Genomic DNA, 22,432 nt, shown 5'->3' with positions numbered 1-22,432 from the left:
TATGTATTAAAAAAGACACCTTATTGACACCTTGCTGTACTTTTGGGTTAACACTCGAGTTATTCAACAACAGCTAATTCCAAAAAAAGTGACTAAATTGCATAGACAGCTTTGACAAATCCAAGCAACCCTTACAACTTGCATTTCCAGATGTTCTTACAGAAGGAACTGCCAGCAATGGTTTTCATCCCAGGTGCTTAAGAAAGGGGCCATCACCTTTTCTTTCTAAAGATCTCAGCCACCACTTTCTTCATCAATGAGCAGAGACAAAGGTTCCCAGCAGCACGAGAAGCCACAACATGAAACTACTCTGAAATAGCAACAACTGGACAATGTTGCTGCCAATTAAAAGACTCAGTGAGAAACCCGTCCTAAAAATAAGCACTGAGAAGGCAGGTATTTAAGTTTAAGCAAGCCATAATAGGATCCTTTTATGGAAAGACGGGCACCTGGAGAGGATGACTCAGCTGACCTACATCACACCAGCTGTCTCACAGAGGGAGCTTTTCACTTCACAATCAGTGAGAAGAAATAGGTGGGTGCAGAAAGAGGCCTACACTGCCCAGTTTAGCCCTAGACATCCAACTTTGGGGCAGTTTAAGCTAGGTAAGTATCGCTGTTTTGCATTCAGTAAAACTTAATTTCTAACATTTCATTTAATTTTTTTTAATGATTAGAAAAATGGCTATTTCCCAGGCTAATGGTTATTAAGTACCCGATATAATTACAAATATGTTAGGAACCTCCATATAACCTCTGCCCATACGTTAATGCAGCTTATGGAGAGTATTTCTGACAGTCCACCTGTGCAAGAATCTCCATTGCTGAGCAAACAGACAGAGGGAATAAATGAAGGGGAAAAGTGGAATAAGCTGTTAAACAGATTATGTTTGAAAGTCTGCTCTGTCTGGTTCTCTAATCACTGGTAATCTCATTGGAGACACATACCCATCACCTGCTAGAAACAAACGCTACTCTCACAATGACTTGCAGAGGGCAAACCTAGAGACTCTAATGAGATTCTCTCACCATTTACAAAATGCACACAAAGCTTTCAGTAAGGCGTTCACTCAGCCTTTGAGAAACTGGGAAGCTATGAATGATTTCATATAGAATATCTGTGTCAACAGTTAACAAACCGTGTATTCACGATCTGTATACTCCCCCTATCAACACCTGGGAAAGGCAAAAAAAGCCATTCAACATGCTGACATTACACATTTTTGTAAACATCATGAAATAACATCCTTCAAACCAATTCCGTGTGCCAGGAGAGATCTCTGTGGACAGTGAGGAAACACAGGAAGAAAATAAGAAGAGATGATGGTATATTGCCAGCCAGGCGCTAGAAGCAACTAATGAACAAGCGAGCATGTGGATGCCCATCTCTTGTGTTTTCGACACCAGAGGTGAAAGAAAACATCAGGGTTTGTGCCAAGTCAGCAGCTGAGAAGTTGAACAGTTGAGAAGATGCAATACAGAAGGAAGACATGGCAAAGGAGAACAATGTATTAGCTAGGGATGGCATCCATCTTTGCTTTTAGTGAAGGGGGGGGGAATAAAAATATCTACAGAGAAAAATACTAGTCTAAGTTAAAAAGTCACCCAGTTCCTAATATTCCTTTAAATTAAAAAGGTTTGTAATGCTAATAATCATTGCTGAAGTATTAAATAAGTATCTGATACTACTTTAAAGTACACTGGTGAATTTTCATCTGTTACCTACCCTGTGCAGATGAAAAAACACAATTGTACGTGCAAATGTTAAGACAGCCCTGAGGTATTCTTCCAGAAATTGAGACTTCTTCCTCCCCTGGTAACTTCAAAGCTTGAAACAGAAATTTAAAGCCAACTCTTTATTTCAGTGGGTATGTACTAACTTGTTACAGGCAAACTCACTCTTCAAAAGTAACAATCAACTGCACAAGATCTAAATAAAAAAAATAGTTTCAACGAGGAATGTAGTTTGGCCTGTTTAATTTAATCTGATTACAATGTCCTTTTTAGTTTGGTTTTACTGTGTCTATTATACAGGTTAATAAAGAAGAATTAACAGCTGTTTTTTTTTTTTTTTAAAAAATGGATGTCAGCCTATTTCTTCTGTGTTTATTTCCCTCCTATATTAATGTTTTATACACAGCACCTAGAAAATTTGTGAGAAATTAGAAAATGCCTGTTACTGGTTATCAGTTGGTATCGGTTGTCTGATTCATTTCTCTTGGACAAAATCAATGTCATCCTTTTCTGAATAAGCAGTACAATTGCTCACAATAAAATCCTCTATTTTAAAGGTACCCATGAAGTCATATGACAAGGTATAAAACCCCAAACACCCTGACCAGTAAAAATATCAAAAATATTATTAATGAGAGAAAAATCCACAAAAAGTCTGAGAAAAGCACTAAAACGCCTAATTCTAAATCCACTGTTTCTCTTCCTTTTTCACAAGTGGGCTTCATAACAGCGAAGTGTCTCAGAAAAGAAGCTTTTAAGCTAATTATGATGTTTAATACTAAGAATATATTGTGTTCTCTCTTCAGAGCTCTGTAGACACTTACTTTGGAAAAATACTCCTTTGTACAATTACAAGTTTAGTTCTCGTACTATCGAAGTTCTGAAGAGAGTGTTAAATTCCATAGTGGTTTTAGAGTTAGAGCTGCTTTAATTTAAATTTCCCATTTCTTGATGAATAATGACCTTTCACTAAATACCTTAAATGAGATTTCCTGCTAATTAACTACTTACACTGTGATTACCAGCAGACTGCAACATCTTTAAAAAAAAAAAAAAAGAGTAGAGCAAGAACTTTGGAGATGATAAATGGAAATACTAATGTAAGAACTGAATACCATCAATTTTATTGGTCTGGCTTTGTTTACAAGCTGAGCAAGCCAAGGAAAGTTGAGCCTAAGGAAAAAAAAAAAAACAAACCCACAAACCACCCAACTACCAAACACATCAAGTGCATCAGTTTAGGGGCTATAGGATCTGCTGTATTAACCGTTTGCTTCAATCTGTCCAGGTTCCACAATACCTGACTTACATATCCTTAAAAAACAAATTAGATCATATAATTTGTATGAAACCTTCATTCTGTGAACACATTCTTATGCTCCAGATTTGCAGCACTCCTAGAACCTTCAGCAATATGAAGCTTAGGTGACAGTTCTTATTTCTCCAGTGAAGGTTATCTCTTAGTATTTGCAAATATTTGAAAATTCTAGATAGGATTAATATCCAAAATATCTATTAATATCTAAAAAACAGAGTTTAAGTTGCACAGAATTTATTCCTCTTGTGCCCAGCTCAATTGTCTTGCAGTAATAGAGACAATGGCACAAACATCAGATTAATTTTGCGTTATCTTATTTTTAAGGAAACAATCTCACTTCTTCCCCTTTCCCAAAATAAATGGAAATGCCAAGATTGGAGGCCCACTTGAAACTTCCCTTTCCTGAAAGGGCTATGAAAACTTCAAGCACAGAGACCAGAGAGTAAATAATGAATGACTGGAACTGAAATACAGAACTGGAACCCCTAATTATCACAATATTTTCTGTAGATCCATGAAAGTTCCTCTGAAAATAAAAATTAAATACTTGGTAATCTTTTTACCCTGGTAGTCCTCTTGTTCTTGCCGTTCATTGATATCCAAAGTCAGCTTTTTCATCCTCATTCTTTCCTCTTGTTCAGCTTGCTGTTGGTTCCAATGGTTTGCAGCAAGTTGGGAAGACATTGGTACATTCAGGATCTTAAACTACAAATGAAAATAAGTTTAAGTACCCATCACACCAAAAACCCAGACACAACATAATCCAAAATATAGAAAAGCTATCATAAAATCATGAAATGGTTTGCGTTGCAAGGGACCTTAAAGATCACCTACTTCCAATCCCCTGCCATGGGCAGGGACACCTCCCACTAGACCAGGCTGCTCAAAGCCCCATCCAGCCTGGCCTTGAACACCTCCAGGGATGGGGCAGCCACAGCTTCTCTGGGCAACCTGGGCCAGTGCCCCACCACCCTCACAGTAAAGAATTTCTTCCTGATATCTCATCTAAATCTCCCCTCTTTCAGTTTAAAACCATTCCCCCTCATCCTATCACTCCACTCCCTGATCAAGAGTCCCTCCCCATCTCTCCTGGAGCCCCTTTAGGTACTGGAAGGGGCTCTAAGGTCTCCCTGGAGCCTTCTCTTCTCCAGGCTGAACAATGCCAACTCTCTCAGCCTGTCCTCACAGCAGAGGGGCTCCAGCCCTCTGAGCATCTTCATGGCCCTTCTCTGGACTTGCTCCAACAGCTCCATGTCCTTCTTGTGTTGGGGGGTTATTATTATGGTTATTTCTAGGTTATCGTCATGAGATACTGTCTACATAAGCTTCTACTGGAAAGTCTGTTGTGGGTTTTGGTTTTTTTTTAAGTTCTACTTCACATAAGAAAGCAGGAGAAAATAGAAGATATTCAGACCCTCTACACATTCTGTATGCAGAACAAACAAAAAAGGCTGATATACTGCTAAGATAAAAGACTACCACAGACAATATTGATGGGAACAACACTGATTAACTTTCACCAGGAACACCCAGCTATATGCTTCATTTCTTATTTTCATACAAGCTGTTACCCTCACAGTAAATTACACTGGTCTTGAGAACAAAGCAGCACAGCTGGCTCAGAAAGCTGCATCTCCCTCCAAAGGTCTCTACCTTCCAAGGAGATGAAGCCCCTGAGCAGAACTTCTACTATTATCCCTTGTGATAACAGCGAAAAAATGTTCCAAGCGTTTCATATATACTACAGCATTCCTTGTCCGGTACTTTTCCTTTTACAAATGGTTCTAGCTTCGCAATGCTGCTTATTAGTCTGGAGACAACTGTGGTGTCAAATTTAATCTTTTCCTCCTCCCGTGTAACCAAACACCCACATGACACATTCAACACATTATCTGATTTGTCATAAGCTACATTGGTACTACGCTACAGAAGTACCCTCTCTCTGGAAAATACCGCTGAGATTTTCAGAGAGGCATAGGGAAGATGCTTTCTTTTTCCCCAGACTCAGAAAATCCAAGTTTTTATTTCCTCATAAAAGTTTTTTTACAATTCTTCCAAAACAGAGAAGTGATTCTTAATCTTATCTGCAACTGAAACAATAGTTTGCAGAAACCCCTTAATGCTAAAGTTTGTGAACACATTTAGAAAAATTTCACATTCCCCTTCAACTGCACATCCATTAGAGATAAATATTTCTGTGGTATAAGCAGGGTAATGCATTTAAGGATAATCGCTCTTAATATTCCAGGAACTACTCTGAATCCTGAAGCTGCTTCTTGTCATCTGAGATCTATTTCCACAGAACTAGAAGCAGGGGCAAATTTCTAAGTATTCTTTTCTGCTACACTGTCAAAAGATGCAGACAGAAAGATACATTACCAAAATTGCCATTGAGAAGGTATGTAATAAAAGCAAACTCCTCACAGCATATGGTTAGTATTTAATGCGACAATTCCTAAGAAATCTCAAGGTATCTATGGGATGATAGTGCCCCACTAGCAGGAGATGGATGATGAGTGCATGAAGACACCGAGTACTCAGATGCAGCATTTGAAAATAAGCTGTTTGAAATAGTTAGGACAGACTCTCGCAAAGACTTGAGAAAAACCTGGGTACAGTGAAACCCTATCAACTAGAACATTTATTTAGATGAGACAAATCAGGCAAAATATTTGGGGGGGGCGACAGAGGGAACAACAGATGGTGTAATAGCATATTATATTGGACATAAACACAAGGTTGTTATTAAGGTATGCAGGAAAGAATAAAAATGAAAGTTCTTGAAGTGCTGACAGAAAAGTAAGCTTTAGTTATTGCTGAGCAGACTACAGATGTTCCCAGACACTCTCAAATGAGCTTTACGCAAACTACACAAATAACTAACACGTTTTATGATAAAAATAATTCCTTAGCTTCACCATTAAGAACCTCATCTATCTTAAATCTGTAGAACAGACAAAATAAAAAGGACACATCAGCTTAATGGGACTGGTAAGCGTTTTCAGACAGGATGCTTAAAGTAGAAAAAAGAAAACTGAAACATAGAAGGGTGCAAATGAAAGAAACAGATACAAAACAACAACAGACTGGTAATTAACAAATTATCACTGATTCAGTATCTCAAGGCAATCAAATGATTGCCATCCGAAATGAAATCACTGATGACAATTACTAAAGGACATGATGATTACTGAGCAAATCAAACACTTCCGATTTGCAAACACTGAAGAGGTATATTGAAAACCTCTTACAAAATCTGTGAGACACGGACAGAACATAAGGACTTCACTTAGAAGATGGCAAACTGAAGAAAGATCAAAAGTGATCATTCAGAAGACTAGATTACAGATTTCATAAAAACATCACTGATAAAGCACTTTACATTCAAGGACAGACTTGACCATTCCATGGATATTACTGTTCTTTTATGGAACCTTGCTAAAAATGTTTCAAATGGAAGGAAATCTTTTGTCTTAGGTATTAACCAAATTTTTTGATGCTAGGTGATTTCTTTTTTAGTGTCTAATCTCACTTTAGTTCACACCTACCTGGCATAAAACTTCTTCGGTAGTTTCAAAAACATCAAATGGTATTAGACAGACCTCAGCTTTGATCCCTTATGATGGTAATATTTCTGTATTTCCCCTTGCTCCCTCATGGCTTGCGGATAAATTATGATGCCACAGTCTAAATTTCCAATAGCCCTTTTCAGTTCTACTGCTACTAGTTCTGTTAGTTTTGTCATACAACTTCTTTGCTACAGCTGATGGGTGAAAAAAACCAGCCATCTATTGCAAGACACTAGTCTACCCGATATCCTTACTCTTGCCTGTTTTTGTAAATCAGCGCGACAAAAAAAGGATAAAATCTGGTGTCCTTTCTACTGTCAGCCTGCAATGACTATTAATTCAGGTTGCATGCTGCTGGTAAATAGCAGTCAGTTGTTCTTGTGTTGCTTCAAAAAAAAAAAATAGTTGTCAATGTGCCCCTAAAATCTGTCTGAACACTGGCACGTGAACTGAGCGTTCAGTGACTGGACCTCAACTACTCAGTATTAGCCTCCAGAAGGAAGCACAGCACGTTCCATTTTCAGCAGTAAGTACCTTCTATCAGTGAAGATTTTTAGTTTCAGCAACACAGTTGACAAAGGACAGAGATACCAAACCAGCTGCTAACATAGGAAGTGACTACCACCTCACTACAACATCAGCCTCATGCTTGTCATTCCAGCGATGGTGTGGATGAGAAGTTACCTGCAGCCTTCCAGGTTGTCTGCAAGCTCCTTCTGACTGTTTCTAAAAAGCTGAAAATTTATAGCTATAACTTAGCAGTAAGGTACACCCATCACTTCAAAACTAGTGCACATTCTCTTATAAAGTACTATAAAAAGGAATAATTATTTTCTTTTCAACTCCACCTGTTCTTTCCTGCTTATTTTTCTACTATATCTGACTACTAAGACTTTTTTTTTTCTGAAAACAGAACTATGGACAAAGAAGTCTTTCATTGACTCTAAAACTGAAGTAGTCTATAAAGCAACTTTTTTCTACATTTCTAGAAACACTGAGAGGAGTTTTGGCAGGAAGAGCCTACTCCCAAAAGCAAATATTGGGGGAGGAGCAGGGAAAGCTCCTGAACAAGTTCTGCTTTCTTTTTCAAGCCACATGTTGGCAATATTTTCCCCTTGCACAGAGTATGAAGATCCTAAAATTCTTGGTAACTAGATACTCCCAGTAAGTTATCCTTAAAAAGCTAAACACCATTATTTTTTTTTTACATAGACTTCTCTTAAATCCCTTCTCAGCCCAATGACAACAGTTAAAACTCCCCACTCAAATTTCTGTAGAACTTTGTATACAACATCCAAGTTCCAGGACAAGAGAATAACCAAGCAAATGTAGTAGAGCAATCAGGTAATCAGTGCAAGCACGTATGTGCCCACTCAGCTAGGCATGGCCATTTACACTTTCAAAGCACTTCGCACAGCACGTGCTCGCTAGTTCCAGTGTTTTATGAGAAGAGACCTTCTCGTTCTCTACACAGGTTTTTAAAGTGTCTTTCATACGACGGAAGAGAAATACTCTACTCCACATTTATATACCTCAGCTGTTACGCTACTGTCACAATTCAGGTAACAAAAGTCAAAGCAAAGTAATGACATGGATCTAAACACTTGAAAGGTACAGATGCAGGGTATGAAACAACGCCTTGGTTTTGCTTTCCATATAAACTCAAGAGTCATTCGTTTTCATCATCCATTTATACAACCGAAATGAAAAGGTTTCTTTAGAAGACCTAAAGCATGATGAGAAATGCATGTGGAATGTGTTCGGTATTGAATTGTATATGATGCGTTTGCTGACACAGGAAAATTCAAACATACACTGGAGAAAAGTGCCAAGACAAACGTATAGCTTGGCTGCATGAAGCAAGGGGTTTATTTGTTTTATCAACATGATTTCCATTTAAGTTTCTCTGACAGATTCACTCGGCGCATTCTGGAAGAGTCCTTCCAAAGCCTTCAGAGAGAATGACTTTTTTCCAAGCTGTCAGCTGTTTTCCAAGTGTCAGTTACCTAGGAAATGGAATTTAGCAAACACTGCATATCTTGATTTGAAGCTGAATGTGTTTTCAGAAAAATCTGTAGAATCTTGAAGATTCTGGAAGATTCCTCCTTTTCTTTTCTACTCCTTTTAATTTCCAGTGGCAGCCCACCAGCCACAAGCATTCATCTCCAACAACTATGTTTAAAATACACATAAAACATACCACTGTCCTACTGCTGTGATCACAAAATGTAGTTAGTAATGGTATAATTTAACCACAGAATTTTCCTACACAATTTCTATTAACAACCAAGAACTCCAGGAAACTACATACAGTATTTTCTATTCATCAAAATTAAGATGTCTGCATCCTAATCTGATAAAAGGATAAAGGAACGAAAAAATTCTATGAGTTCAAAAGTCAGAGTGTGACTTTCAGAAGAGTGAAAGGATTTTATTTATTTAAGCAACATGTATACCGTATGTGAACTCTTACCTGCTGTTTGTTGCCTTTTCGTGTTAACATGACAAATGGCATCGTGTCTCCAGACTCTGACTCTCCTTCCCCACCTCCAAGTGGGGGACCCTTCTTGAGCTGACTTTTGAGATGTAGAGGAATAGCAACATCCAACTGGTGTACTTTAACAGATTCGCCACTCCGTTGCTATGAAAAAAAAGCAAATTCTCTAAATGATCAGATGCTAAAAATGTCAGTCAGTTTGGCAACATTCGTATTTTCATGACTGAGAAAAGTTTTAACCTTCCAAGAAAACAAAGTAATAAATAAATAGATGTATTAGGTTTTGTTACATTTTCCTTTGATTTCCTTGCTTGTGAAGAAGAAAGTTACATGGATGGAGTACTTCCAATTTCAAAGGAATTTCATATAACTTAGCTTTGTAAGGAATGAAAACTAGAGACTTGATTAAACACACTTGAGAATGGACATCCTGCATTCAAGACTTTTTTTTTTGTAGCATTAATGTATTCCTCATACAGAGGCTGCAATACACAAATATTTACCAGATGTGACTGGAAAAAAAAATAGCATCTAAAGGTTATATAAATTCAAATGCAGCTACATCTTAAGCATACTAAAACCTTGGCTTAGATAGTCTAGGATGAAGTCAGAAGCACTGCATATCTGATGCAGTTATTATTAATTCAGTAAGATACCTGTCAGCATGTCATATGGTATAGTTAGTATGGTAAGCTATGCATTAAGCACTTAAAAAACCACCCCGAACACATTTAGCTGTACAGCAAATTACATTAATTTAAAAAAATATGTATTTATACCTGAAGATTTTCCAGCATCATTTTATCCAATGCCTGAATGAAGTCCTCATCTTCTGCACAAGGGACATGCTTAAGTCCTCCTCCTTTAATCATTACTTCCTATTGCAACAGGACAAAAACCCTTCTGTTACATTAGTTTCAGAAATATGAATATTCAGTCTAGAAATAAGGGGAAGGATATCCTTATTGCCTCCATATCACACAAAATCAAAAGCTTAAAAAATCAGTTGTTAAAGAAAAAGGTTTTCAGCCTGGATTATTTTCTTGAAGAAACATTTGCTGAGTTTCATTGCATCAGTTATTGTGAAGGCTGCCCCTTATAATATTCTGACGTACCAGCGTATGTGCACAGAAGCATATGTACACATTCAGATATGACAACACCACAAAGAAAAGTCTCTACCCCTACCACACCTAACTTAACTAATTTCTCCATTAAGTCCATGAAGTTAGGTGGTCTTCTCAAGACAAATACTGTCCTTTAGTATTTGGAAAGCACAATGTGACAACAAAAATGTTTAAAGTTAGTACCCCAACACATAGTTCTATAATGATCATAGCTTCCCTTAATATGTAACTGCAATTCAGGCTCAACTACAGGATTTTTTTTATTACAGATGTTATAATCTGCCAATCCTCAATCTGTATTTTGGGAATTTCGCACTTGCTTGTTTTTCTCCTTTTCAGCTTTGAGATCCAGTGGAGTGTAACTAGTGTATCTTGTTGCATCACATCAGTTTGCCACCATTGCTGGCATTACAAAACCATCATTTATGTAATCTTTTCCAGTCTAGCTACCTGTGAAAGTGCATGGTCCTGTGAAAACATGTTGTAGTAAAGCTGATGGCATAAATATTTTCAGAAGGTAATAATGAGACTTGCAGATATAAAAAGAAGTTCTAAAGTGTACTGGAAAGAATAGTAGGGAGTGTTTTCGCTGTGTTTTCCCAGATATGTTTATGAGCAGCTTGGCAGAAAACATTCAGTAAAAGCCCCCAAAGCTGCAAAAGTCAATTAACTTATCTAAAGCAATAATACATACTGTATTCTCCTCATCAGTTTCATTTTCCTTATTGGAGTCTGTAAGATAATCTGTGTTTTCTTCCTCCTCCTCTTCACCTTCTTCTTCCTCATTGTCAGAGCCCTCCTGAAACGTTCAATGGTTAAAATTTGAGACTAGAATAACTTCTGACTGTTTTAAAACAAAAAGATCATTTGCATCTGATTCCTCATACACATTTTCTGCACCTTTGCTACCCTCCACCCATCCAAACCTGTTTAGTTCAGTTTGGTCTTAGTAAATTTGTTGTGTTTTGTATTTAATGTTTCAGTCTGAACTCCCTTGGCTTTATCTGACATTTTCACAAATGTACGGCAGAAAACCGGGAGCAGTGTCTGCTACACCAGATGGTTGTGCTGCCACGCAGTGGGAACCCAACAAGCTGGAGGAATGGACTGACAAGAACTCATGAAGTTCAATGAAGGGAAACGCAAAGTCCTGAACCTGAGGAGCAGTAACTCCATTCACTAGTACAGGCTGGAGGCTGACCATCTGGAAAGCAGCTCAGCACAGAAAGACCTGAGATCCTGGTGGACAACAAACTGACCAAGAACATGCGGGGCGCTGTGCCCAGCTCTGGGTTCCCCAATACAAGACAGATATAGACATACTGGAGCAAGTCCAGTAACAGGCTGTGAAGATGAGTAAGGGATTGCAGCACCTGTTGTAGGAGGAGAAGCTGAGAGAGATGGGGTGGCTTAGCCCGGGGTTTACCTCTCAATGTGTAGAAATATCTGAAGGGAGGGCATAAAGAAGAGGGAGTCGGACTCTTCTCAGTGGCGTGCAGTGACAGACACAGAGGCAATGGGCACAAGTTGAAAGATTTCATTTAAACATTAAGAAAAAGCACTTTTTTTTTTTACTGTGACAGTTTTAAACACTGGAACAGATTGCCAGGGAGGTTGTTAAGTCTCCATCATTGTAGATATTCAAAACTTGATTGGACGTTGCCTCAGGCCATCTACTGTAGGCGACCCTGCTGTGAGCAAGGAGTCTGGACAAGAAGATCTCCAGAGGTCCCTTCCCCATCCGCCAACCATTTATGATTCTAATCATATTATTAATTTGTGGGTAAAGGCACAAACCCAGACAAACTTCAGGAACTTCAACTCTGACAAGCATAGGCTGAAAGAAAGCTTACTAGTAAACCAACCACCAACCCAAGCATAAGGAGAAAAAGTGTTTCCTATTTCCTCGATGAACTCATTTTCTCACAACACTACCATTATCACATCAACTTTGCTGTGTCATAGTCACAAGTTAGAATTTCTATGTACACATTTGTGTTTGTTTTTTTTATTATTTGCTCCACCATTTTTGATTCAAAAGATTACTGGCACAGTAAACAAGGAAGATTGTTATGCTCCATAAATCTTTTATTTATTCATATTACGCAGGCATACTCTGAATGCCTGTTATTTTTCCCACAAGACTGCTTTGACATCTAGTCAATACATTTGCTTCTACAACAGATAAGGAAAATTATCTGAAAGTGTTTTCATGCCAAAAAGACTAAAGGCATCTTTTTGTTGAGAAGGAGCATACACCCTGAGCAAAGTTGTCAGGTTCGAGTTTCTGCCATAATTTCTCTGGAATAAGTCTCAGACACTCTGTATTTAGTTTTCCGTATATACAAAACTGGGATGGAAGTATCCTCAGAGTACTGACTGGGTTGTGTATACCCACATTTCACCTGCTACCTAACATAGAAGGGCTACAGAAAGTTATGGGTAATCAAAATATTGGTTACTCATTCTTTTTATGTGAGGGAAGGTAAATGATTAAGTTCACCTCTTCTTCTGGCTCATTTACTTCACTTTCATTTCCAGATTGTTCCTCTGTCTCTGCTCCACCTTCCTCTTCCTCTTCATCCTCTTCTAGATTCTCTCCTTCCGTAATGGAATCTTTGGAATCTTTGTCATTCACAATTCCTGAAATTTGGAAGAAGGGAAAGAATTAGAACAAGGACCTAGAGCAGAATTAGAACAAGGAATGAGAACATTAGAACACACATAGCCACTCAAGTTACATGTGGAAGATCACTTCAAAAGTCCATTGTTACTGAACACTGAAACTTCCAATGGCTCATAATATTTGACTTCCGAATGAAACATTTTCTTTATATAGTTACCTTACTCATAAAGGGTAATAACTTCCTTGCCAGAAAAGGAGGAAAAAATTATGCAGAATGTTTAAAATCTCCCATATAACAGCGATCAAGAAGCTGCACTGCACTAATGGCTTCAAAATATCCTCAAACTAAGCATGCAGCCTTATTGGAACATGCACTGGAGTACAAGCACTAAACTACAGATGCTCTACAAAACCAGCAGAGCCCAGAAAACACGAAGCCTTTGCAGTCTTAGTTCCGGTACTTCACACTACTGTCAATTAGCAGTTTTGAAACCACTATTTTCTCAGCCTGTACCAAGCCTTTCTGATTCTTTCCTAATGCCCCAAGGCTGCCCTTGAACCTGAGGATGTAGGTGCCTCTTATGAAGAGTTTAGGAAATCCAAGTCTCTTGCAAAGGTATTATTCGGTGTGCTCATCCTACTTGCAGACTGGATGACAGCTTTTTCACTGTGTTTTAGTTCATCTTGCAGTTTTGCTTCCTGACCTGCTTGCCACCCCTATCCCTCAAGATATTTTAGTTTACTCTGTGTGTAAGGTATCAAGCATAGCTCCCCAAACCTCTGCTTTCTTTCAATAAGGTATCCTTCAATGTAATACCCTTATCTATACCATTCCCACAGTAGTGAAAAATAAGTTCCCATTTCTTTCAGTGCTTCAGCGTCCAATTTAAGTCTTAGATAAATATTTTCTCTGAAAACAATTCTGATTGAAATCTATAAGAATTGAGCGTGGTTCCAATTCAAGAAAAAAAATGAAGATACGTTTTTAGAAAACACCTATTGCAAAAATTAAGTCATCCAGTGCAAAAAAGAACAAGCTTCCAGCATATGCTATAGTTCTAATACATTCTTTTATTTTTATTTTCATTAATTTACAAAGCCACTTAATCCTCCAGGGGATCCTGGTTTGAGCCAGCAGAAAGCGATGCTGATGCCAGCCTTCTGCCACACAGCAGATCTAAACCCCATAATTTTTCAAAGATTGTACTAAGGAGTCAATACAGCTACTGTGCAGTTTGTAATTCATATTTTGACATTATAGCAGCCACACCTAGGGTCGGCTGTTAGCTTAAAGTATTTTGGACAGCAAATGAACACATTGGTTCTGTGCTCGTGGCACTCCTGGTTTGTCCTCTGCCATATGCAGAGAACAAATGCAGCCGTACGCAATTCTTACGTAGAAGTCTACATTCTGAATATACAAGCGGTTTGGGGGATACCAGGTTTGGGTTTTTTTGGTGGGTGGTGGGGTTTTTTTTGCATCACCTCCAGATATCTTTAAGAGATGCAATATGCAGACAGACGCAGCCCGGCCTCTATAAAATTTTGATTAAGATCACAAAGATCAGCTTTAGGAGGAGCTGAATTTTTAGAGCTGTGCTTAAATCAGACAAAACTCAGAAATAAGATTAATGGTATATATGTCTGTATGGTAATTATTGAGGATTTCGGTTCTATGTAAACACATACACCATCACACTTCTTCCTTCATATTCCAGAAGTTTCAAAGCATTGTTTTTTCCCCCCCTATTTATAAACACTGTCTCTTGAAGATCTGTGCTGCTCCATAATTACACAAGAGTTTCTTTTGAATCAGAGTATATTCTCACCAGTAGAAAAAAAATCACCAGAGCAGCACAGCAACTAACAGCCAGTCCCCACCTCAAGGTCTGCAGTTTGTCATTCCCCCCCTGTTCTGCCCAGAATTACACTCCAGACCGATAAAGAGCAAAGCACGCCCTGGTCTTTAGCACAATACCTCCTCCCTGTTATTGTTCATGGGCTGAGGAACTCTGGGGCCAAGGTGGTCAAGAGCTGCAGTTCTACTAGAGCTTTTGCTAAAGTATTAAAAAAAACCAAAACATTTCCTTCATATATGCTCACACCTATCGTCATAATGTTCAACGATAAGAAAGGCAGATGACAACCTTCCTGAGACCACCTTCAAACAGTCCTGATAGGAAGACTAGGAACTATCCCACCCTATACTGGTGTTTAATAGCAAGTAATATCAATATCAAGAAAAGCAACACACCTGGGGAACACCCATGACACAACCCCCTCTTTAAAAGGCTGTACTGTTGATGGGCTTTGCTCTTGCCAAAACAAACACAATAAAATGTTCTCCAACACTTGCTCACATTCAGTGACCACACACCTGCCCCCTTACCCACACCGAATTCAACTGCTATAGTGGTGGTGATTCAGGAAACAGAAGTTCTTACAATTTGTAGGAAGTGATGAGTATCTTTCAAAAGAATATTACAGTTTATGTAACTAGTGGTAAATTATTCTTGGTTATCATTTTGAGAGCATAAAAGCTAGTAATTTAGATCACATCATAAGGAATTTTTTTATCTGCATTTCAGTTGCTACACAGGTAATTTTAAGGCACGTCAATTAAACAAGCAGCATATTAAAAATATAAATTCCTCCTAAAACAGAAGTTGCAACGTTTCACATGGCAATTACACATACTCATCCCACTGGATTAAAGGATTATCCTTAAAAACTGAACTTGTCTAGCTAGATGAAGTGCTATTAAGGCTATAATTAACACTTATAAAGTGTAAAATTTACATATAAAAGCTTTTCATGACCAAGCTTGCCTTCAAATAAAAATGGAAGATTAGAAAACAACTCCATTTAATGAGAAATAAGTACAGTAGTACCCAATAATTAGTAAGAATTGATATGTACAAAAGGTTTAAAGGTTAATATGATGACGGTAGTTTTAGATACACACCAACCAGTGTTTTTTCAACTGAGCTGTGCTGCGAGCCCAACTTCTTTCTCCTGAAATTAACTGATTTTTAACACAACAAGATTTATAAACATAAATCACTGTAGTCTTAGCAGGAACTACAAGCTAGCACACAACCTAGCCAACACATACATTTTAAGAAGGGAAAAAAAAAAAACCAACCCAAAACACTTTAACAATCCAACCAAAGATCTAATTCGTGAAAAGGAAATCATCCTCTGGCCTCTACTGAAATGTAAACCCCACTCAAAATTATTGCAAAGGAAGTGTAAGGCTCAAAGTCCCCAACAGCATTTTAAAAGCAAAACATGTTCTCTCTCTTATTGTAGGCCTAAACTAACATTTCCTTTGACACAGCAGCTCTAGCCAAATCCAGAACTGGGGAAGGAACATGGAGTTGCAAGCGACCAGCCTACCAAAACGACCAAACTCGTTTCCATCATTGCTCACCAGCCAACAGGATGCAGCAATTGAGTGCACAGAAACTCCTTGCTTTCTGTAGCAGTGTGCTTCCTAATTTTTCTGATGAAATTCATGGTTTTCTTCCTCATCATTTGCACCGTAATACTCCATATATTGTTTTTTATACATATATACACACACTCCCCCTCTCCAAATACTATACTATATTAATAGTATTCATACTGACTTTTTTTTTTTAAAAAACCACTAAATCACATTAGAGTTATGGAGGTTCTATACAATCTCTGTGGTGATGAGAAAAATGCAAATACAAAAATATTTCTATCATGAGATTAAAAACATTGTATCATGGGAATAACAACATACAAAAGATAATTTTAAGGAATACAGGAATTGTCAAAAAGACTTAATTTCCCTTGCACCAGTTTCTTACCTAATTTTATTAAGAATTCTCTTTCCAAGTCTTGCACCTGTCTGATAGCTTCTTCCAGAGAATTGCAGAGCTTTATCTTTGGTCTCAGCAGTTCCAGTGTATCACTGATCATATAGTCTATGTCTATAGGAAACGGGTGGTCCTTTGTCCAAACATCCAGACTTTTTTTCCACCAAACATACCGCTAGAATACAAAACATTCAAATAAATTATATGCACACTGGCATTTATAAACTATTTAACTTCTGAAGTTTGCAGTGCCTAGCCATGTTTGTACAGTAGAAAATGCAAAAGATTTCACATCACTACACTCCTAATTTCACACAACAATTAGATATTTTGATATCACTAAATAGTGTTTGATAACATTGGATACCACAAACGTTAAGAATATGGTCCTTTTACCATAATGACTGTTAGAAGTATGAAGACTGAGCAAAAACGCACTGAAAAGAAAGTGCCTCCTAAGGGCAGATTCTTCCTATGAGAGATGGGCACTTAACAATTGGCCAACTTTCAATTCCTTCCTTCATACATTTTTCAAGAAAATGAATTCCCGCAAGGGCATATTACGAGGAGAAGGGGAGAAACATCACAAAAAGTTTTAAGGCTGCAGCTAGCATGAAATGACTTACCCACTTTGCTTTGTAACAAATTAGTGCATACCCCTTACAACACAATTGTAAAAAATAAATGCCGATCTTAAGTGACCCTAACAGTACAATCTGAGAACAAAGGCATTGCAAAAATTGCATCTGAAGTAGAAGTAGCAGAATGTTTATTTAAAAGGTGACATGGTCAAAAGGAAAGCCCGTTGAAATTGAAAGGTGTAACAAAAATATAACTTCAAGTGTGAGTTTATTTTGGGTTTAAAAATGGGACCATACTGTAATTCAAAAAAGATCATTTCACATCTCGGATACAGATGAAGGATATGCATCCTGAAGGTCTGAAATAAGTTGTTATGACCCCAATTTTTAATATCCTTGTTTTAGTATAATTTAAAGAGAGAAGCAGAAAGAAAAAGATATTAAATCCAAAGAGTTTTAGCATGAATTCCATGGACTAGAATTTCACATTTTCTCAGAGGAACCCATTCCAGTGTTTAACATGCCTATTACAAAATCTTTCCCCCTCCCTGCTCCATCTATTGAGTCAGAACTTCCCTTGCTGCAACTTGTGACCACTACCTCTCATCCTTTCACCATGCACGCCTGAGAAGTATCTGACTCCTCCTGCTCCACAAACACAATTAGCTGAGGACAGCGACCTAATTAGCACTCTTCCCCAAGCTGAGCACACCCACAGTGCAAGACCCAAGAGCCTCCTGATCACCTTTTGGTGACCCTCCACTGGACTCAGCTCAGTTTGCTGATGTCTCTCCTCTCATCTGCCAGGGAGCCCTGAACTGGAAACAGTGCTCCAAATGTGGCCTCACAAGTGCCAAGCAGAAGGGAAGGGGGAAATCATCACTCTCCTCAATCTGCTGGCTACACCCTTCCCCACGCAACACAGTACACTGTTGGCCTTCATCACCCTAACAGTGTAGAACTTGATGTCACGTTAGAATCACAGAATTGCCTAGGTTGGAAGGGACCTTTCAAACCATCTAGTCCAACCATCAACCTAACTGACAAAACCCATCACTAAACCATATCTCTAAGCACTATGTCTACCTGTCTTTTCAATACCTCCAGGGATGGTGCCTCAACCACTTCCCTGGGCAGCCTGTTCCAATGCTTAATAACCCTTTCAGTGCAAAGAATTTTCCTAATATCCAGTCTAAACCTCCCTTGGCGTAACTTAAGGCCATTTCTTCTTGTCCTATTGCCTCTTACCTGGGAGAAGACACTGACCCCTACCTTTCTACAACCTCCTTTCAGGTTCATACAGCCCGGGAGTCCCAGCTCTAGTCCTGCAAAGCTGCCGTCTCGGCAGTCTGTGCCAGGCAGTATTGTTGCATGGAGCTATTCCATCCCAACTGGACGACTTTATACTTACCTTTGCTGGAATTCACAACATTTCTATTAGTCCATTTCTCCACTTGCTGAGACCCCCTGAAGGAGGGAAACTAAACCCTTCAGTGAATCAACTGCTACCCCAGTATTCTGCAAGTTTGTTGGAAAAGTAACATCTACATAACTGAACATACACATCACTTTAAAATAACACTGCTATCAGACAGACAAGATTCTAAAAATTATAGTACTAGAGAACAAGAGAAACATGTAACAGACTGACCTACATTAACTTGTTAAAAAAAAAATCTACAGCACTATATAAAATTTAGTTTAGAATACCTGAAAATATACAAGGAAGCAATCAAGTTTTCGTTTGCTGGATCCTCTGTCAAAATACTGCCCACAGGTATCGAGGATTGTACAGACTAGTCTGATCCTGAAGAGATGCTCTGGAGGATCCAGTGGACTAGGACTACCATCAGGGTTCACGCCAAATGATGTGAAAGAATACAGAGTTCGAAATATTACAGCTGACTCCACCATTCGATAATTGTAAAGCTCCCCCAGAAACTTGGCACTGCTGATCCGCCGCTGGTTAAACTTCGGTTGGTTAACCTTTATCAAAAAATAACAACAACAAAAAAAAAAAAATCACTGCTTCATGCAGATACGATAGACTCGTTTGGAAAGGGTTGTCAGTTTGTTTCTTTGCTTTTTTTTAATTTTAAATTGATAGAATTCATTACAATAAAAGATGGTTATTTATGGTGACATACTTACACAAAATTAAACACTAAAAAGTACCGAAGGTATTTATGAAAGCTGGTAAACCAGTAGTTATTATAAAGTTCAAATACATTTAACAAACTCTATCTTAAATCTATGATAATTTTTCTTTGCCCAGAGAATTCTTGTAACTATAATCCCAATGAAAATATGGGCTAGCCTCCAAACTTACTTGAAATTGCATGAATTTGACTACACAGTGCAAGAATAAATTGTATCCCCCTACTAAATAAGGGGGGCAAAATAACGGTCCTGGTAATCTTTGCAGTTCGATGGGTTTTTTTGGGGGGAAGTTTTTTTTTTTTTTTTTAATTTAAATAAACCTACAAAAGGAAACCTTCCTTCGAAAGGAAACCACTGAGACAGGTGAAGTCATCAGATAAAAATCCAGAATCCAAGGATTCTTTTCTTTAAGCATGATTATTTTATTGTTTTCCTTTCAACATCAGTAGATGAGTATGGCTTAATAAAAATGCTGGCTGTTTACCTCCATTCCAAGTCGAATATCCTCTAGCACTCCATCCACAACATGGATTCCGACATCTTCCTGGTAAAGGACCAACCCTGCTAAGAGGTTGGCTACACAGTGAATACTATTATATTTCACATTCCAGATGTTGATCATACAGCATATAACATAGTCTTTTACTTCTGCATCCTGCCAAGGCAGCTTGCGCATCTGTCTCAGGACCTAAACCAAGTTTTAAGACAAGCTTAACATTTTAGCAGGCAAAATACCAAGATATTCACTGTCATCCCCTCTCTCTCACAGTTGGGATGAAAATGCTCGAAGTGGCTGCAAGTGACCTCATTCTCTTTTTCAAGCATCCTCTAGATCTGCAGTAGCTACGGAAAACTTTATAGATGTAACCCAACTGCTGTTCTCTAACTACTACTCAAGCTGTCCAAATCTGTTCCGTGATTTCCTTGCTCTTACACAGTCTGTATTTTACTGCAGTCTTCTACTCTGAATGCAAGATATTTAGTATGTAGATTCTTATTTCTAACCCTCCCCAAGCCATTTTAGAGTTAGTACTACATCACTTCCAGTAAAATCTGTAAAGATTTCAGAAGGATTTACCTTCTCTGTGGTAACCTTGGAGAGATCCTTGTAAAGAAGCTTACGAATATATTCCTGCAAAGGAGGACGTTTTTTCTTCACAGTTTTTTCAGCTGGAGGAGGATTACAGTAGTAATAGGCATTTTCTACCATTGTAACATAGCGTGCATCTAGATGCATTGCTTGTTTTTTTCTCATCATTTGTTCCTGGAAATAAATGCAAATAATCAGTTAAAGATGTTGACATACCGCGTTCTCAAGCCAAAGGCTTTTACAGTTAAGTCTGGGATAAAGGAAACATGAAAGGCTGCAGAAAAGGAAGTTAAAAGTTTGGGTAGAGACAAGAAAGGACAGAGCATATATATGGTTCTGTGTTGCTAATTACAAGGTCATTTTTCTTCACAATCCCTATTTTTATAATGGTTCACTTGTGGTGAAAAAAGTTCCAGGAACGTATTTAAAGTTTAACCTGAAGTCTAAATGTTACCGCTTAGATAAACAGTTAATAAGATTATTAGCCACTTAGTTAAATAAAATCATGTTTTGAATAAAGTAGCTGAAATACTGATTCCTTGATACAAGCATAGTGAATCATCAGAAGAGCGGCAAACTACTTTTTCCATCAATATGTAACTCCAGAAAGTTTATATTGATGGTTTCACATCAATTTTCAATGGTTTAGGCAATGGCATTTTCTTTATTACATGCTCCATTGTTGCTGTTTACCGAAGTGGAACAGACTGCAAGGAAAACAGTACCTACCATAAAGTAGTACTTCAGGAAAAATCAGACAAGCTAAAGGTTACTACATGAACACTAATTACTGTGCTTATTTGTCAGGTTTGTCCTAATTTTCCTCACTGAATACAGTCTTTTCTCCATATTTCATTTTGGAAGCGTACTTTGAGATTTGTTTTGTCAGCTTTAGAACTTCTCTTGGATCTAAAAATTCTGTACAAGAACAAAAGTTCTAAGCTGCTGATTTTTACAGTTGAAGGTGTGGATGAGCTTAATTCCATTATAAAACAATTTTTAATATACATGTGTGTTTATATGTGTGTAATTCTATAAATAACACTAGATTTTTATGTACATTGCACAATCCCATATAGTAAAAAAATCACTCTAAGATGGTTCAACAGGAAAAGAAACTGCACTGGTTTGGACTTTTTTACTCATTAGAGGTTGGCTACACAGTAATTTACAGCATCAAACAGCAAAACTAAGGTACAAGTAGTATTTTATCACTACACACAAATGTTAGTATGTACATTCATGTAGTCCAGTAAACTACTGGAAAGAATATAAACCTTCTTTAACTGTTGGTGAAGCAGCCCAGCTTTTCATTCTGGTGGATTTTCCACTAAACTGGAATAATTTAAAGTTTCTTTCACAGGGCAGTGGTTCAGTTCAACCAAGACGTAAATGTACTCAAAGAGCTCCTTAACCTTGAGTTTCAGCTTTTAATTCAATAAGGAAGAGTAGTTTTGTGTGACATAGCACCCAAATACCATATCTTTTCTCATCGATTGTGCGCATCAACTGCCAGGAAGGTCTCAATCTGACACAAACACTAAGGCATTTCATTTTAACCTCTTCCATGACACAAGTGGCCTTCGCTTTGATTCCCTAGCTAAAAGGCTGCTTTCCTAATGGGAAATTTCTCTCAAGTGGCAGCAAGTTTACCTACAGGTGCTTAACAGATGCACAGCACTTTAACAACTAGGTACATACACCATTTTATGTGGGGAAAAACCACTTACAGTGGAAAGTTCCAAAACCTTACTGCGTCATACATGTTAGTACTACTTAGTAAATTTTTCACCATTTCTAGATGCCTTAAGAGAAGAACACATCTCTGCTGCCTTACGACATTTATCATGTTTCACTACAAACTGTAAGTTAAGTGGGGTAA

The 22,432-nt window shown here is 38.0% G+C and overlaps 1 protein-coding gene across 6 annotated transcripts in view; it reads right to left on the bottom strand.

The window, feature by feature from the left end:
- The window catches only part of UPF2 (UPF2 regulator of nonsense mediated mRNA decay), a 69,907-nt gene that overhangs the window by 10,478 nt on the left and 36,997 nt on the right, over positions 1 to 22,432 (bottom strand). For 5 of the 6 annotated variants that reach the window (XR_008464882.1, XR_008464880.1, XR_008464885.1 and 2 more), the window contains exons 12-20: positions 20,539 to 20,724; positions 19,945 to 20,148; positions 19,011 to 19,286; positions 16,711 to 16,894; positions 12,749 to 12,888; positions 10,940 to 11,044; positions 9,898 to 9,996; positions 9,095 to 9,262; positions 3,616 to 3,757 (exon numbers count right to left, since the gene is read on the bottom strand). Coding sequence is in view for 3 of the 6 variants with exons in the window: in XM_054191676.1 (XP_054047651.1) it covers positions 3,616 to 3,757; positions 9,095 to 9,262; positions 9,898 to 9,996; positions 10,940 to 11,044; positions 12,749 to 12,888; positions 16,711 to 16,894; positions 19,011 to 19,286; positions 19,945 to 20,148; positions 20,539 to 20,724 (1,504 nt within the window). In the remaining 3 variants the exon portion in view is untranslated. Of the gene's footprint in view, positions 1 to 3,615; positions 3,758 to 8,379; positions 8,628 to 9,094; positions 9,263 to 9,897; positions 9,997 to 10,939; positions 11,045 to 12,748; positions 12,889 to 16,710; positions 16,895 to 19,010; positions 19,287 to 19,944; positions 20,149 to 20,538; positions 20,725 to 22,432 lie in introns of those variants that run through there. The other variant, XM_054191692.1, reaches the window with a different exon arrangement.

This window comes from Rissa tridactyla, chromosome 1, assembly GCF_028500815.1.
Source record: "Rissa tridactyla isolate bRisTri1 chromosome 1, bRisTri1.patW.cur.20221130, whole genome shotgun sequence".
NCBI classification, from domain to species: Eukaryota; Metazoa; Chordata; class Aves; order Charadriiformes; family Laridae; genus Rissa; species Rissa tridactyla.
Note: the sequence above shows the minus strand (reverse complement) of the source record. Positions and strands in the feature narration are given on the sequence as shown.